This window comes from Pavona decussata, unplaced genomic scaffold (assembly GCF_977016875.1).
Source record: "Pavona decussata unplaced genomic scaffold, jaPavDecu1.1 SCAFFOLD_28, whole genome shotgun sequence".
Classification (NCBI taxonomy): Eukaryota; Metazoa; Cnidaria; class Anthozoa; order Scleractinia; family Agariciidae; genus Pavona; species Pavona decussata.
The window spans coordinates 1,214,906-1,233,841 of NW_028145451.1; the positions used below are offsets into that span (position 1 = coordinate 1,214,906).

An 18,936-nucleotide genomic window follows, 5' to 3' on the forward strand; every position below is an offset into this window, starting at 1 on the left:
AATTAGCTCACCAGAAAATGTAGATAAAAATAAATTGCATCGTTTCTACTGACAACTGAAGTATATGAAATAGGTGTAACTTAGGTAATCAGTCAGATGTTCACTACTTTCCTTTGACACAACAAAAAGTTATCTTTAATCGATTTCCAACTAAGTTGGGCAAACAAACAATCGAACTTAAAAAAAAAAAAAAAAATGAAGAAGCAGACTATAAAAATAATGTCTGGAGTACACTAATCAATGATAAAATTAATAAACTGCTGGACTTTCTATGGGAGCCATTTCTGCATAACACATGGATCAATGGAGCAGCAGTCTAGAGCCGAACAGCGTAAGCTGAGGTTTTCAGGAAACAGGAAACATCAGAGCACCGAACATCATAAGCTGAGGTTTTTCATTCATCACATTTCAGGTCAGCACACTGAATATTTTTCTCTTGTTACAATCACCTCAGCTCGTCAATATATATGTTACAAACTTGCAGGAACAGGGTTGAATCATGGAGTAGTACTGATCATTACCAGTCATAGCCTTTTGTGAGAATGGACAAACAGAACAAATTGAATTGTTAGGAGACAGCAGAACAAACTCCAACCCTTCCCTGGAAACTGGATGGGACAGCATCCATTTTCCAGTTTACAACAATACCAAGTACAATAAGTACTGGGTATTACTAAATATGGCAATACCATTACTGGCACTGAAATTTAATTTAAGTGTTTGAATAGACTTCTGAGTTGTTTACCCAAGAAAGGAGATGACGAGTTCAGATCCCACCAGGACAAAGAATTTTACTTTGTTCCCAGTTAACTGAATTTCATTTCCAGGGCTTGAGGCCCGGTGGGGGAAAAAATGTTCAATTCGGGGTTGTGTCACTCTAGTTAACATTAATACAGTTAACAAAGTTTCCACTACTAAATTACATGGATGCTACTTGCTTGTGCCTAACACTTGAAAACACCTGTAAAACATATCCATGAAGGTAGTTGATGCGGTCTATCCCAAAAGGTCATTACTCAGAGATTCAAGCACAAAATTAATGAGTAACTAAAATAACATACATGTATTGAACAATAGCTGGTTTGAAAAGCTGGTTTACACTAGAGATGGAGCCAGAAGCAAAGTTTGAATCAGGAGCATTCATGGATGTAAGCAGAATCTTGAGCATAACAGAACCAGAATGGGAAAGATCAAAACATTTCCTTTCTCTTCTGATGGCGCTTTTAAAGAATGAAGGTGAATGGAAGAGAAGCACAAGCAGCAGAATAAGCCAATCACAACTTCAGTTCAATTCCAATCTCCAAAGCACAGATTTAGAGCAAATAAACATGGCTTCCTGAGCCCAAGGTTGTTTTTCAAGATGGAATTGAAAGGAGCTAGGTCACGTTGCGTACATGTACACGAGCAGTGCAAACCAACAATCATCGAGCCGCTGTTTTTCAAGTTCTCTGTGAATGCTGTCAATCCGGGGAGAATCCATTAATTTCTGTGAGGGTCCATGAGCCATAAAGCCTAAGATTTGCAACACCACTCAAGAATCTGTTTGTGTCAACTGTTGTTGTTGATAATTGCCAAGAATCATATGGGTTTTATTTCTCAACATGTTCAACAAGAAGGGGAAGTCCGCGAGGACATGGCAGACATTTGATCAATAATACTGCCTCACAGTACTGTCACTCTAGGGTGTCATCTTTAAAAACATTGGGACTATTTTGCAGTTTTTTTTTTTTGGATTCAGAAATCATATCAGTTTGCAGCACTGTAGTGTTTTCATATATTTGGGCACTAAAAGTTCAAACCATTGAGTGAATGACATTCCAAAAGGTCTGGGATTAATTGGGATCTTCAACCTAACTTAAGAAAAAAAACAAACAAAAAAAACAATGTACTTTTACTCATGGACTTGAAAATATCACACCCGACGTTATTTTGCAGACACTGTAGAGGCACTGGAATATTTTCAGTGTCGTAGAAGCAGCCCAAATAGTGACTTTCATATTTCATATACATGTACATGTAAAGATCTTGAGATAATTTTCTTCTTCAATTTTGAAATCACTTTCCTACTTCTGGTGCAAATATCAGGTGGCAAGTTCTTAGAAATTGTGCTGTTAAGGCAGGTTTTCATCGGTGTTGACAAAAAGTAGTGCTTTCTCTTTATTACTGAAAAACCAAAAGAAGTGTTGACAATTTATTTCCCGTTTAGGAAAAAAAGCACTAAAATCTGGTGATTTTGTTTAAAACAATCCACAAGCTAAAAAGCACCAATTGGTTTCCGTTGTAATCACAACAAGTGCCATATTCAAACACACAAGTGCTGTTCACCCCATGTAGCTTTTGCATGATCATGCCCACTGTTCGAGTGTTTTGTATATATCAGTTAAAGTGAAGAACAACAGCATTTTGGCAGATTTCCTTGCACCCAATAAGGAGGCTTACGCATGACCTAGCTCCTTTAAGAAGTTGCTGAAGTGGCAAAATACATTGCTTTTATAAGTGGAACATGTTTTGCACAAAAAAGAATTACGATTAGCAGTATAAACATCATGTTATTTCCAACACCTTCTGCCATTGCTAAATCTTTATGGCACTAAAGCAATCCTCCCGTTTCTGCTTCAATCATGCTGAATTTTATTACATCAGAACCTTCCTATACAATAATATAATTCAACTTCCATTTATATACTGTAGCCTGGCCCCAGCTGTTCAAAGAGCGAATAACTTTATAAAATGGATAAGTTGCTATCCAGTGGATAAATACATTATTATTCAACACACTGTAACACTGCCCAGGTATGGTCATGATGCACTAAAAATCGTTGTCTGTAGTTACCTGTAGATATCCTGCAATAATATATGCAATTTTGTGTGTTCGGCAGAAAAATGGAATTTAAAATAAACATCATCTCCAGCTTTCTTGCTGGAGACGATGCTGTTGTTGAATAATAAAACAATAAATTTATTTTCCTGCTCAATCTTGCAGAATACCCCCTGATTTTAGCCCACTCAGCCTCTGGTCTCATCAGCTAAGCATCAGGTGATATTCCGCGTGATTTCGCAGGATAACTGTTAATTGTCTGGAGTGAGTTTTATCTACTGCATAAAGTTATCTGCTCTTTGAACTGAGGCAAGGTTTTTAGCCAGAAATTTATAATTGAGCATCCAGGAGGCATGTTTCCTGTTAATGTTTTGGAGGATAACGTGAATTTTAAATGGATTTTTCCAAAAAGGAGGATGCCTGGACATGCTTCTGGCTAAACCCTTCAAGCAAGCCCCTGGTAAACTTACCTTCAGTAATTATAGTTACCGCCGCCGCCATAAGCTCCTCCACTACCTCCAGTGTAGCCCCAATCGCCCCCGCCATAGCCGGCACCACCACCACCATAACCACCATAGCTGCCTCCTGAAAAAATAAGGCCTTTATTAAGAGATTTAGAAGTACATTTAAGGCAGTGCCTACTGTTGTTACTGCGCATACGTTCTGCGCATCTCAAGATACTTGGGTTTCCTATGGGTGGTGCCTGCTAATACAGGAAAAATTTTTGCGCGGTTTAAAACTCTATGGAGAAAACAGAACGTAGGATGTGCTCTTGGTATCCCAAAAGAAAATTGGGGATAATCATGCATTTTCAGAGATAATTAAGCTTCAATTTAGAAAAAAAAATTAATTATCTCTGAAAAATACGTGGTTACCCCCAATTTTCTTTTTGGACTCCAATAGGCCTTGCTAAGATCTGCTTTTCCCGCATAATCATAAACCGCACAAAAATATTTCTTTATTATAAGGCACCGTCCTTAAGACAAATGTGGGATTCACCTTGATGCTTTCTTGCAATCAAAGGCTCCTGTGAGCCAACTCGTGAATGCAGATGACACATAGTAACTGAAATTTAGACGGCTACGGAAACTTCCTTGAAAGCTAAAAGAAACTATATCTTTGCCCGATTATGTAACGAAAAATAACCATTATTGTACTCTTGTATTCTGATGCGCCGATTAAAAAAAAATCACGTGTTTTTTCTGATTCAAAGTTCATAGAAGCACGCCATGTGCAGCTACGTCATGCAAATTCGTGTCCCCGATAGTCCAGGGTTACTGGATTTTGCGATCGGGCTAGTGGATTCTAACCATCACTTGCCCATCGGGCAAGTGAAGTTTTTTTGGGAATTTAAATTACAAAATTACTGTAGGGCAAGCCGATCTCACAAAGGGAAATCTGTTCAACAAAGTATCGCATTACATTTCATGCCCGACATAAATGCGTGAAATTTTTCCTTTGGAGTTCAGTCCACGTAATCATCAAGTAAAAATAATGAACTATGACAAGCTCTTGCTAAATAAGAATTATTTATCGACCGCGTCCGTTTGCTTTCCCATAAATTACCAGTTGTAATTCGAAAATGAAACATTTTTTTCCCTTTGAAACCTCTATGAAAGCTGACAAGATCTTAAGGTATTCCTGGAGGCTAAATCGAATGTTTCGGATCATGACCTTTTTTTAACATACGCAAGATAACTTAAAATGGGACATGTACGCCAAATTTCAGAGATCAGGACTGAAGCGTTTGCGAGTAATAAGCAAGGGAAGTTTGGTTTCTACGGGGTCTTTCGCGGGGAAAACACGGACTGCCTACTGCGAAAATCCTTGCGTCGTCTTCGTGTACAATTCCCCAAAGAGTATGATGTTGACAGATCTGTCAATAGTGCTCTCTTTTACGTGAAAGATGAGACTGTTCTGGATCTCTAGATGGATGAAATAAAATTTGTCTTCGTTTAAAACATCATCTTTTGCGATCAAGTCAGTGACGACAATATTGGAAATGAAAGCGTGGATGCTATTGATGCCAAGAATTTCTTCAAAACCGGTAATTTGAACATCTCAGCAGTCTATTACGTGATTAATATTGTTTGTTGTAATATCGCAATTCGCTTCTTGGTGCGATAATTTTACGAATAAACGCTATTTCTTATTTCACCACTTAGCCAACTACCTAAAAGCACACACCATTCCAATACATATATTTTTTCAGGTTTGCTGGAACGCCGAACGGGTCCTAGTTGCGTCGCGTAATCCAACAAACGGTGAATTAGACTAAAATTATGCGGCTTCGCCGCCCGCTAGATCGATCCATCGTGCGCTAGATGCGCGCTCCAAAAATTAGGAGAAGAAAAGGCTGCTCGCAGTCTAACAGCGATCTTGAAGCCAGGAGAAAACAGGAGAGAAATGCGTGATTCTCCAGCCAGCTTCCCGCAACTTATCAAAATCTGGCCCTATCCTCGACTGTGATCCTGAACTACAAGCTTCGTTACCCTTTTCGGACTTCCCCTTCATCGTGTGTAACCGCTTTTTCGGCGGCGTCACTTCGACTTTTCCCTTTTTTAAACCTATACATTTCCTTTAAAATCAAAGGCTCCTGTGAGCCAACTCGTGAATGCAGATGACACATAGTAATTGAAATTTAGACGGCTAGGGAAACTTCCTTGAAAGCTTAAAGAAACTATATCTTTGCCCGATTATGTAACGAAAAATAACCATTATTGTACTCTTGTATTCTGATGCGCGATTAAAAAAAAATCACGTGTTTTTTCTGATTCAAAGTTCATAGAAGCACGCCATGTGCAGCTACATCATGCAAATTCGTGTCCCCGATAGTCCGGGGCTACTGGATTTTGCGATCGGGCTAGTGGATTCTAACCATCACTTGCCCGATGGGCAAGTGAAGTTTTTTTGGGAATTTAAATTACAAAATTACTGTAGGGCAAGCCGATCTCACAAAGGGAAATCTGTTCAACAAAGTATCGCATTACATTTCATGCCCGACATAAATGCGTGAAATTTTTCCTTTGGAGTTCAGTCCACGTAATCATCAAGTAAAAATAATGAACTATGACAAGCTCTTGCTAAATAAGAATTATTTATCGACCGCGTTCGTTTGCTTTCCCATAAATTACCAGTTGTAAATTTCGAAAATGAAACATTTTTTCCCTTTGAAACCTCTATGAAAGCTGACAAGATCTTAAAGTGTTCATTTCACCAGAAATTTGCATAATTTTGTTTACGACGTCAATGATGCGTGACATGGCACGTTCCGCTTTCGTGTGAAAACTGACAAATTAAATTATTTTTTAATTAAATTATTTCTAAATTAAATTATTTTTAATTCTTAAAAGAAACCGCACTTTGTAGAAAAAACGAAAAAAACGTATAACTTTGCTCAGATTCAACGAAAAATCTCCATTCTTACACTAAAATGATTGCCAAATTATTCTCTACAGAATGAATGAGAGAATTCTGACGCGACGTGAAAAAAATTTTCACTTTTTTTTTTTTTCCACTAATTGAGTTTACGACCCCGGACTTTCTGAAAAACTAAAAAAACTTGTAACTTTGCTCAGATTGAACGAAAAAGCTCCATTCTTGCACTGAACGATCGTCAAATTATTCTCTACATATTGAATAAGAATTTCCTGATGCGCCGTGAACAATAAATGTTCGCGTGTTTTTTCCACTAATTGAATTTAAAACTCATTCACTGCGCACGCCCGAAAGTTAACGACAAAACCGACCGACCGACCGACCGACCGACCAAGTCAACAGTCAGCTATTGCTATAACTCGTTCATTGCGCTACGCGCATTCACGAGTTAACTAGCTTCTTCGATCAAATGTGTTTGTCTGTTTGATTCAACGCCGTCACGCTGTTGGGGTTCTGTTGCGGGTGCCGTTGCTATGCAGAGGTGTCATTGTTTATAATCGCTTCTCCTGATTGGTTTCGCGGGAAAAATAGCACCCCAAAAAAGGAAAGAAAGGGCCTAGAAAGGACCGTTTTTGATGATTTACCGCTGTAAACTGTTATTACAGGCGTAAAAAACATGGCTGCCATTGAATCCAAGCCGACGGAAGCTTTCAAGCCGATTTTTTGACGATTCCTTAGCAATTTTTGAGAAAAAAATGCATGTTGATTGAAAGGTGGGAGCGTGTTCATTTAAAATTATTTCCCAAGGCTTATCAGAAGGGCTTGAAACTTGGCAGCCATAAAATACGTACTTGAACGAACATTTTTGTGCGAGTACGTCAAATGTCTTCAAATACAAGACTCGTAGTAGCGTCACATTTTTTATGAGATTGCATAATTACATTTGTAGACATATTTTTTTTCCGTTTGAGTTTTCTCTGACGTACTCCCACACGATTCTAGGTCTTAACATTACACATCATTTGGCCAACGCTTTTTGAAATGCAGGACATTCTCTTTTAGTTTTATAGAGATATGCCAAATGACAAGATTTTGACCACGCCCATAAACAGATCAAATTTCACGAATTCCTTTCATTCTTTCGGAATAAAAATATTTTTTGAAAAAACAACATGCAATAAGAAGTTAAATGTGAAAATTTCATGAAGTTTAAGTGATTTTTTCAACAGCTTTTATGCATGTAGATATGTGTTGAAAATGTGCAAATTAGCCTCCAGGAACACCTTAAAGTGTTCATTTCACCAGAAATTTGCATAATTTTGTTTACGACGTCAATGATGCGTGACATGGGACGTTCCGCTTTTGGTGAAAACTGACAAATTAAATTATTTTTTAATTAAATTATTTCTAAATTAAATTATTTTTAATTCTTAAAAGAAACCGCACTTTGTAGAAAAAACGAAAAAAACCTATAACTTTGCTCAGATTCAACGAAAAATCTCCATTCTTACACTAAAATGATTGTCAAATTATTCTCTACAGAATGAATGAGAGAATTCTGACGCGTCGTGAAAAAGATTTTCACGTTTTTTTTTTTCACTAATTGAGTTTACGACCCCGGACTTTCTGAAAAACTAAAAAAACTTGTAACTTTGCTCAGATTGAACGAAAAATCTCCATTCTTGCACTGAACGATCGTCAAATTATTCTCTACATATTGAATAAGAATTTCCTGATGCGCCGTGAACAATAAATGTTCGCGTGTTTTTTCCACTAATTGAATTTAAAACTCATTCACTGCGCACGCCCGAAAGTTAACGACAAAACCGACCGACCGACCGACCGACCAAGTCAACAGTCAGCTATTGCTATAACTCGTTCATTGCGCTACGCGCATTCACGAGTTAAAAATGAGTACATGCAAGAGAATAGTGCAAAATAATTTTGGCCTCTGATGCCAACACAAACTACATGTACAGTGTACTCAATTCTACTGAGAAACTGAAAACAGCAAGCGGCTAATGTAGGATAAACATGGTCATGTGGTCATTTCTGTTGTTCGCACTGGACATAATTTAAAAATTCTCTATTATCTTGGAGTTTTTTTTTTTGGTACTAATCTTCAATAACACGCAAATTGTCAAGTTCAAAACTGCAATAAAAATGAAAAGTGTGCACAGAAAAAGGCCCGAGTTTTGAGCTACATGTAGGCAACATCATTTAAAATCTCAGCCTCCCAGCAATTTCACACAGTTCTAATCATTTCCAAGGAAAGGTGACTACTTTAAAGAATATTATTAAATAATAACCTAAAATAATATTTATTATAATCAGAAACTAAACTCAATCCTCACTCAAGAAATTGACCCAACAATAATAATTTATATTTATTTGTTGAAAAGTGGCATATCCCACCATGTTGAATGTTTCAAATAGGTTCTAACCAGCTGTCAACTACAGTACCGCTCGAAACTATGGGACCATTTGCATGCAGTAAAACCTCGTCTTTGCCAAACGTGATTGCCGCGAATTCACCGCGGTGGGACGAAAACCGCAACCGCGGCAAAGACGAAAGCAACTGAAAGCCGCGGTGAATTAGACGCGGCAGTGCCTCGGTAAAAATACAATAATGACTAATTACTATTGTCAGGGTATTGTCAAACATTATCTCACCTTTCATCCTAAAGAAGCCCTCAAATAAAAGAATTTGTAAAGGCTCACCGAGTCGGAAACCGAATGACCGATAACAATTCATTTGGCAGTCACTGACGAAAGTTTCTTTTCTGCATTTGGGGCATGTTCAGTTTTTGTCACGCTACAGGCAATAATCACAGAGCAAAAGACATATTTTCAGTTTAATTCTTGCTGTTTACGCCACACAGTCAAGAAAGATATTCTATTAGTTTGATAAACCTCCTGATAACCCTTCCTACTGATGTAAAGTGCGCAACAAAGTTCAATCGAAATTAAGAGACGCTGAATTCAAAATATGCAATCGGATTTCAGTACGGACGCGGAGAAAAGCAAAGTGAAAATCCCTCCAAATGTATTGCCAATGTAATCCGGATTCGAAAAACTAAAACTTCATAATAGATTTGATTCGGTATGTGTGAGCGATAAGATCGATTCACCTGGAGCAAACACAAACGCGGAAAATTACCGCAACGCTTAACGTATTTCTATTAATATTTACTTTGGATAAAACGAAAACAGCAACTTTAGCAAAAGCCCCTTCCGATGTTTTAAGGTATCAGCCACCCTTCAGGACCGTCCGCGCGCGGATCGCTGTAGCGTTAGTTGTTTTTATAAAAACCCCTATAAACCATATATTTTTCGAAAGCTTAATAATTCCAGATTATGGATTTGAACTAGCAAAAGCTTTTTACTTAAATGTGTTTCGAAATTGGAACGCTTTGTGTAAAAGTACACGTCTCTATAAATCATGTTCCACTCCCGCCGGAAATAAACGGAAGAAAACAATTAACACCGCATTCGCTTCTCAACACGTTCCACTAAAAAACCGTGTCTCAGATTTTTGACAAGTGCGTTTGTTTCTCTTTTATTAGCAAATGAAGTTGGGGGAGGCAATTAGTCAACACTCCCTGTGGAAAAAAAGCTCTAGCTTTAAAATCAAAAGGAGTATTAAAATTCGCAGACACGGTTTTGTAGAAGAGATATATGGCATCACTCTGGCCAAATTTTAGCGATATTGATTGAATGGCTGCCGACTTGGAGTTCAAAATGTACAAGCCGATCGGCAAAATTTGCGTTCGGAGATAAAATGGAAAATACATTTTTGGCGGCATCCTACGTGGAATGAGATTATAACACCTAAATGTTTATTCTGATTGATATCAGAGAGGGATCAATTTTCTCTAACAATAGGACTTTGACAGGTAACATGTAACAGGAACAAACTTTTGCGGAAGGCAGCGGGAAATATAAATTATTTTGCTTCCAGTCAGTTCAATTAAGGTAAGTGAACGTACATGCATAGTAATCGTTTAATTTACAAACAACAATACGGTTTTCATGTAGCAATAAAAATATATTGTGTTTATTTCTTGAAATGTTGGCTAGGTTGGTGAAGATGCCGAAAACCAGTGCGAAATCAACACAAACGAAAGCGAAGCCGCCGATTGCTCGAAGGCCAAGAACTGAGGCCCGGTCTATTTTAAACGCTCTGCTCTTCTCGGAAGAATTAAAAACAGAATTTGTCTTGTGCGACGGACAGCTTTTATTCTCGCACTGGATTCTCTAGGTAGAACCAAGTCCATGCTTAGTCGCTGCATCTTCCATGACTTGGACTCTTCCCTGGCAAAATCGACAAGATACAGACTCGTCCAGTTTCTCAAGCAGCTTTTCACTCGATGCGATAGCTCGACCGCTTATTGTTTTCCACGTTCCATCAGCAGATAAGGTCGTTGAGCTTAATTGGCTTTCTTCTTCTGGCTCTTCTAGCTGGATTTTGGAGCGGCTTGCACTCGCAGCAACTGTAGCATTTTTTGCTTTTCTGAATATCAAACTCCTCAAGCCACTTCTCTTGCCGATAAACCGAGCCTTTGTCGCTCTCTGCAAATTCTTCTTTCGTCGACTAGCATTCGAGCTTTCACTGACCTTTGCAGTTTGCGTTGCTTCGCGTATCAAAAGGAATTGTGCGAGTGAAGTTTAATGAATTGTTTTGCACGTTAAGCAAATAATTTTTTGCACAATCCGAAATATTATTACATTTACCACTTCAATTCACAAGTTCGCTCACAGAGCGCTTTGACTATTTCCCTTGAGAGCAAGTGCGCTTCCTTGAAATTTATCACACCTAAAACCCGACAATTCGCTTATTGTCCTCGAAGAAGATGAAAACAAAGTGAACAATAGCCTATTTAAACCCAATGGCATCCTGCCTTTCACCGCGGCTTAAGTCAACCGAAAAAAACCTAGGTGAAACCGAGGTTTTTATTGCGGTTAGACGAGGTTTTGCCTAGGTGAAACTGCAGATCAAAACCGCGAATCGACCAAGGCAAATTCGTGGCAAATGGTCCCATAGTTTCGAGCGGTACTGTACTTTACCTGACTTGCACAGACTCATGCAGAAATTAGTGTGATATTCAATGGAAGCCAATGGGATTTTATTACATAGTACATTTTTGTGCTAGCAGAAAGCTTGTTTACATTTTCAAGCAGTTAACAAGCACTTGACCCAAAAATAGGCAGTCTAAGACTGCGTGTGGCTACTGATATAGCGTATGGCTTGCCTAAGTATCTCCTACAAAAGCTTCAGTATGTTCAAAACGCCGCTGCGCGCCTTATTACTGGTATACGGAAACACGACCATATAACCCCTATCCTGATGGATCTGCACTGGCTCCTCGTTAATTAACGCATTCAATTCAAGATTCTTCTTTTGACATTTACATCTCTAAACGGCCTTGCCCCTGTCTACATTGATGAAATGATCCAACGTTATGTACCAAATAGAAAGCTTCGTTCGTCTTCTGCATTTCTTTTAAAACAAAACAAATGGAACCTTAAGTCTTATGGTTTTAGAACTTTTACAGTAGCTGCTCCCTTTTTATGGAACTCCTTACCTTTAGAAGTCAAGTCTTCGCCCAGTTTAAATATTTTTAAATCTAAACTGAAAACACACCTTTTTAAATGCGCTTTTAATCTAAATTAGTTTACTTAATCTTTTGTTTTTATATTTCTAAGTCATACTGTAATACAATGGATGTAAAGCGCTTAGAACACATGCGGATAAGCGCTATATAAGTGTTATTATTAATACAATAATTATTTTTATAGCATTAAAGGACCTTTTTGAAAACCATGTTATGTAAAAAGAAATGGATGTTATATAACAACACTAGATGGTAGCATTGCAGAAGATTTATACATATGCACACACAAAATCGAAAACTTGCCACATCACACATATTTATGAATACCCTGCAGCGTAATTTGATCGTGTTGTCGTAGAGGCGAATTAGGTATGTGCTGAAGGATATCGGTTTATTTACTTACACAATGACAGATAGATCCCACAGTTTACATAAGATTGCGTGGTGAAGAAATCCTGTGAATGATCACATGACACACAGACAACTGGACAATATTGAGCTTTGAAAAAAAATTATTCAGACAGACCTGAAAAGCAAATTCATCCAATTTTCGCCTCAAGTAAAGCTACGTGAAGGCGACCGATGCAAGTGAACTGCAAGTCCAAAAGCACAATTTCACTAAAGCTTTTTGAATATGACAAATCGACCAACTTACAGAAAGCAGGGTAAAATTCACATTCAAAGTCCTGTAATAATTTGTAAAGTGGATTCCCAGGAGCACACAAAAATTTCTGAGAAAGTCTTTGACAGCTCATGTGATGATTTGCAGATCTTGTCTTTGCAATGATGTGTGATCGCACATGTTTCACTTTGACACAATCTTGAACAGGAATTTCTTTGCTATGGACTCACCGATTTCTTTTGTTTAAGCAGCCGAGTGTTCCTCAGAAGTAATATTGTTCTTTTGATACCTGTGTTTTCGTCCAAGAACCACAAACTGGCACCTTGAAAATTCACACGTGAAAGACCCAGCAGCCATTTTGAATAAAGCCGACTGAGATCTCGTCAACCGCTGGTGGTGAACATTGGGTCAAGATCGGGTGAACTTCGGCATTCTATTGTTACACTCACTCACTCACCACGATGACATAGTGCCTTCGCCTCCATATATAGGAGGCAGTAGCCACAAAAATTTCATTATTTAAATGGTAAAAGTTGCTGTTGGGGTTTTTGATACATCTACCTTAAGTGCGAATAAGTTTGTGAGTTTTGTTCGCATTTTGTGTGAGAACTTTCTTTGAAAACTTTCGAGGCAGAGTTGTTGATATTGATGTACCAAAATGCAGAACTGGATGTGATGATTCACATGATGAAAAGGAAAGCAAACAGATGTTTGCCGAGGGTTTTTATTCACCTGCTGATACACAGAGCAAAGAAGGAACCTCTGCTAACAGGGAAAAATAATTCATAATTATTTAATTTTTAGAACCTACCTCCACTACTATATCCCCTTCCTCCGCCACGGCCTCCAAAACCTCCTCCTCCTCTTCTTCCTCCTCTTTGGAACCCACCACCTCGACCACCACCGCGAGAGTTTGCTTTGGAAACTTTGATATTCCGGCCATCTAAATCCTTAAAAGTCAATGCAAAACAAGGCATTAATTTTGGTCTCGTTTCTTGATTACAAGTTGGAAGTTGGTGGCAGTCAAGTCTACACAATGTAGCAGCCTGTCTCTTGAAAGTCTCTTGTGTAATGCACATGCCCAAAAAACATTATTTAAAATTGTCCTAAAAAAACATCCAATTTTCATTGATTTTGACAAGCTGTCTTTAAATGTTTAAGTCTTAACCCTATCTAGACCTGTCTTTTTTCTTTCATTTCGTCTTCTGGGTAAGGGGAGACCTGTGAGAAGTCTGCCCCTCCACCATAACTCTGCGACTCTTACAGCTATGACAATGACACTTGGAGTACTATATAAACAATAGGGCAAAACATGTTTGCTTTGAGGTCCACAACTAGAAGTGATGATGTCATATCACGTGGTAATTATGTCATAATTACCGAAATGGCAGCCATCTTGCATCCGCCATCTTCGATTTCAGGAAAGTGCCAGAATTGAATGAAAAGTAATCAAAACCACCAACAAGAAGACTAATATGAGCGAAACAGTTACTGTACAAAAAGTAATTTAGTAATTTGTCTTAATTTAAGGGGTCAGGAGCCTTTTTTCCATGAAATTTTCAAAATTTCAGTCTTTCACGTAGTAATGAAGGTTAATTGGCTGGTGCAAGAGGTTTTTCAGTGTTTGGGCACTCAAATACAAGCTGATACATTACAAGTTGCATTGGTCCCAAGTTGTTTGCTGGCATTACCAAACTTACAATGTATTTTTTCCACAAAGGCCATTGGGAATTGCAAGCGGGGAGGAGTCTCACGTGATCAAAAGTTTTGAACACAAAGTATGAAGAAAAATTGAAATTTTCAAAGGGGGCTGGGGGTGGGGAAAGGCAATAAAAACCTTCTGTGGGGGAGAGGCACGGATATTAGTTCCTGAAACAGCGCCATGACTTTCAAATGTCAACAACTGGTTGGTACTTTAAGGATTTTACATGCAGGTTTGACTGTACATGACAGACATTTATTTATTTTTTCAACTTTACCGAGTTGTCGAGCTCCCTAATAGCTTTATCCACAGAATCTTGAACTTCAAACGTGACAAAACCAAAGCCTCTTGATCTTCCGGTATCTCGTTCCATTACGACTTTGGCTGAAGAAAAAGAAGTGTTGGCAAATCTCACTATAACCACATGCATATTAGGCCAAAACACTGGGAACAAGCAGAGATATGCAGCACTTCTGTTCTTTTTGTGATAATGGTTCCCACAAGTGAAATAAGCTCAAGGCTGACAAGCAATACACATTGTAAAAAACTGGATCCTTGTATAATGCAATTGCAGGGATTTGATTGGCTTACCCGCTATGGCATAATTATATGAGCCATTATACAATAACTGAGAAATAGCAACCATTGAATTGTCTTCTAGTTGTTCTTGCAAAGCGAAATCAGCAAGTTCTAGCATTTTTTTTGCACTTGTGGAAATAATGGCCGTAGCAATAGCAGTATCACATGCACATACTATGCACCTACATGTAAATCTGCTATATATATTGTATGCACTTTACATGCAAATTATATGCAAGTTACTCATGAGTGAACAAGATGACTATACTGGCATTTATGCGTGATGCTGTAGCTGTGTGCATCGCAGGCTACCATGAAAAAAAACCCCCCGATGATGAAGATATCGAGGGCGCAATCCATTCAACCAAAATTTCCGGACATTTCGGTCCAAAACTGAATGGATTGGTTCCGTCCAACCAGAAAAGTTTCGAAAAAACTGGTCCACCTTCCTCGGTTGGACCGGTCCGCCTGAAAATTTACCATTCCATTTGGCTATTACCAAAACTTTCTCAATTCCCAGTACCTCGTTTTTCGCTATTTCTGTTCAACATGGAGGAAAGTGTGGAAAGCACTACTTGCACTTCTAATTATCAATGCAGCCTTTGCAGATGGTTGTCAACGGATTTGTCGGAGCTACTTGTTCACCTGTGCACAGTTGCAACAGGTATGCAGTTGCTTTGCAAGGTAAGACTTCTACTTCAGTTCCCGATGATGTTCAATTTCAGCCAACCCTTGGACGATGGGAAGACAGACACGTCCGGTTGCTAATCGAAAGGTATCTTAAATTCAAAGGCCTAGTTGGACAGGGAAATAACATGGACCACGTGATCCCTTCGACTTTAAGAAATTTTCGAACCTCGGCCCGGAAATTTTGGTTCAATGGATCGCGCCCTGAGCCAATTTTAAGACACGTGCTGCCCTCAGCGCATCACGTGTAATAAAATACATGCAAAGTGTCATGTGCTGAAATTACTACATGTAAAATCTAACACACAACAAAAAAATACACCTATTACAGCTGTACAGTTGTAGGTCATGTGTATTTTTGCTTTACCTTGCAAGGACTACATACATGTATACAACCAAATCGAAACCTGAAAAGTTCAGGCCGAGTTTTTCTAATTGAAGTGACAATAATTTCAAAATGGCGTCAACTAGTGGCAGCGGCCATGGTGGAAAACAGAGAAACTCAGCGAGAAAAAGGTGATTTAGAGAGGAGATCGAGCTAGGACGAGCTGAGGCTGGGAACAATGTCATTAGACATTATTTAGGAACGAAAGTATATTCAGTCGTGCTTTGAGATATAACACTTCTCACAAGACACTGATTTGCGGGAATTTGTGAGCAACGATCAACAGCTGCTTGTGCAGTTTGTGACAACATGTACACTGCGTGTAGGCAGTAAATGGGGCCATTCTCCTCATCTTTCCTCTTCACGATTCCTCCCTGACCGGCTTTAAGTGAATCACTGTGGTAAACGAAACAGTTCTGGGAAACAAAATTAATTGAGACTCAAAGGTTACCACTGTTTTTTAATCAGAATACTTGAGAACCGCACTTCAAACCAGTAGTAACTGAGTGGAATAAGGCAAACAATTTCGGTCAATTTGAAGGCTCTTGACCTGCAAATTGTCATTTGCAGGTACATGTACTGAAGGGTATGTTCTGTTCGTGTTGCCAACAATCAGGTAAATCCAATCCTTTCACCAGTGGTTGCATAAAATATAGGACTTCAACACAAGTTCGCCATATTGAAAGTCAAGACCACCGAAATGCTCTTCAAGAGATCTAAATGGCCGAATCTTTTCAAGAAGCTGTAATGCATTCTGTTTCATCCCAGGAGCAAGCTGTAGTATTAAAGTGGAATGAGAACTGTTTACTGGCTTGCTACGGAATATATTGCTACTGAGAAATAAAACTCTTTGACGAATCTTTTAAAACTGCAAGGATGCAAAGACATTGAAAATCTTAATGTAGTGAAAAATGCGTCATACAATACAGAGCTGTCCTCTTATGGAAAAGAAAAAAGGAAAGGAGAATTTTCAAGAAATGAGTTGTCACTGCAAGGGTAGCAGCCCATCTACCCTGAGCCCTTTTGAAGCCATAAAGCAATTTTTCTCTTCTATTGAAGCAATAAAACTGTTAAGCTGTGCTTTGACTTCATCCAAATTAAAACCAATACAACTTTTGGCTGTTCTTGTCTGGAAAAGAATACAAAAATTCTGTTTCATCTGGTTTCTGTTCAGTGTTGAGATAGTTTAACTCAAGGCTGGGTATATACTGGAAATCCACAGATACTGATGCAGTACTTGTTCCCCGTCTTTTAAACAAAAGCTTTAAACTTTCTTTTAATGTTCAAAGAGTGGAAGAATGCTGTAACACATCATAGAAGAACAGACAACACACAATAATTGTTTGTTATAATATTACTTTGTATTCCATTTCTAAGATGAAAATTGAAAAAAGATCTGTTGAAGCAAGGAAAATACATTTGTAAATGAATAAACTTGCTCTTCTCTTGTTCTCTTCTCTAGATTTGTTTTTCATATTAAATAGAATACAAATTTAGTGTCCCTTAAAAAACTGAAATGTCCCCCTCGATGGAAATCCTAGATCAGACACTGTTAGTAAGGGCTCAAAATCGATTCCGGTCGCATTACAATGAAGCCGGCAAATGGTGAGTGAAACAGCATAAGTTTTAGCCTATTTAATGCCACCTTTGCCCTCCTAATCATTGCATAGAAACTACATTCTGTTAGCTTACAAATTACTTACTAAGCTAAGCAAAATGCGGAGATATATAAGGAAAAAGTAATTCATTTGAGTCTTATTCATGATGTGATAGGTTCAAGCAAATCAATTGTGTCAATACCAACATTGTGAGTACCAATGCTGGATTGTGTTACATTACCCAACGGTGACGTGAAGCAGCCCAGAAACTATTCTGTGTGACACGCTGGAGACATGCTTTTCATAGTTTTGATCCCTTTTTTGCAGTGAAAAGTTGGATCACATCAACATGTACTTGGTGCTGCAGGTGGTACAGCTGGGATTGGCTAACTATCCCTTTAGTGTCCAACCCTTATGGTCCTAGGACAGATCCTTGTAATAGTTTATTATTGTGGGACTCTGCAAGGTGTATTTTTTGGCATAAGAAAGGTGTTAGAGCCAAAACAGAATGAGAAAACAACCATTCACAATTCCTCTTATGGCATACTTATTATTAATAGTGTAACTTTTGCAGGGCAGTGCTAGCTGATGAGTTCTTGTGCTTATTTCACACTGGACCACAAAAGAAAACTAAGCAAGTGGTGGATCCAGACCGTCAGGTGAGTGACATGGGTGTCCTGCTCTTGAATAATTTGAATGCTTGACTTGCTTCTCTTCATCAAATGAAATATCTTCCACCTCAGCCATACAGGCCTTGGCTTGGCTTGTTTTACATTTGCAGGGAGTTCAACAGTTTGGTATTTAAAAAGGTAAAGGTTGCGGTGGGGTGCTAAGGGTTGACACCTTCAATGTGTGAATATGTTTGAGATGTTTGTTTGCTTTGAAACTTTTGACCTGATGTCCTAAAATGCAGGACTGGAAGTGATGATTCACAGGACATACTATTGTGGCGTACATTGCGCATGCACGATAAGAAATTGGACGGATGTTTGCAAGGATTTCTTATTCGCCCGCCAGCACATTGGGCAATCAAGGAACCCATGCTCACAGGGTAAATAGCCATGAGGAACTGAAGAGGAGTTTTTGGGTAAAAATGTTGCGACTTTGCAGTTTGGGGGTATTCTTGGATATTACAAAAGACATGGTGATGTTTTATCAGTCATTTTTTGAGGTTGATATACGAATTGACTACAAAGAACACAGCATGTCAGGTTCGGGTTGTAGAAAGCACTTTCTTACGTCTAGTTCGAGATAATATACTGTAGGTTAAAGGAGAAATGAAATTAAGCTCAGATTCAACATGCTCCTGGCGCTTACTTATCAGAAAAACTCACCGTCAACCACTTCTCCGATTTGTTTAAAATGCTCGGAAAGACCTTCATCGCTTGTCTGATAACTCAAGGAGCCGACGTATATCTTACAATCATCGCCCATTGTATCTATGGTCCGCCTCGCTAGCTAGTACAAACGCACAAGAAAAGGAATCGGTGCTCGTTTCAAAGAATGACCTCGTGTTTTTCATTCAGCCCGCGACCCAAAGCAAAACCAGCTA

At 38.6% G+C, this 18,936-nt stretch overlaps 1 protein-coding gene and 1 long non-coding RNA gene across 4 annotated transcripts; both read right to left on the minus strand.

Annotated features, from left to right (window-relative positions):
- Positions 1–107: 107 nt before the first annotated feature.
- LOC146484999 (uncharacterized) lies at positions 108–18,926 on the minus strand. 3 transcript variants are annotated; one of them, XM_085103961.1, is made up of 5 exons: positions 18,719–18,926; positions 14,413–14,519; positions 13,251–13,383; positions 3,289–3,403; positions 108–531 (listed from the first exon to the last, which is right to left on the minus strand). In XM_085103961.1, the coding sequence occupies exons 1-4, from the start codon at positions 18,816–18,818 to the stop codon at positions 3,291–3,293; spliced, it is 453 nt and encodes a 150-aa protein (XP_084960087.1). In that variant the 5' UTR covers positions 18,819–18,926; the 3' UTR covers positions 108–531; positions 3,289–3,290. The 3 variants fall into 3 exon arrangements, with proteins under 3 accessions (XP_084960087.1, XP_084960086.1, XP_084960085.1); XM_085103960.1 differs by having other exon boundaries at positions 13,245–13,383; XM_085103959.1 differs by having other exon boundaries at positions 3,289–3,418; positions 13,245–13,383.
- LOC146485000 (uncharacterized) lies at positions 3,433–13,238 on the minus strand. Its single transcript, XR_014863487.1, has 3 exons — positions 11,979–13,238; positions 8,098–11,443; positions 3,433–3,828 (listed from the first exon to the last, which is right to left on the minus strand). It is a non-coding gene; the product is annotated as an uncharacterized LOC146485000 (long non-coding RNA).
- Positions 18,927–18,936: the final 10 nt, after the last annotated feature.

Coding starts and splice junctions, on each gene's coding strand:
- LOC146484999 (XM_085103959.1), bottom strand. CDS start 18,818: ATGGGCGATGATTGTAAGATATACGTCGGCTCCTTGAGTTATCAGACA. Junction 14,520..18,718: donor AATCGGAGAAGTGGTTGACG/GTGAGTTTTTCT, acceptor CTTTTTCTTCAG/CCAAAGTCGTAATGGAACGA. Junction 13,384..14,412: donor TTAGGGAGCTCGACAACTCG/GTAAAGTTGAAA, acceptor TTGACTTTTAAG/GATTTAGATGGCCGGAATAT.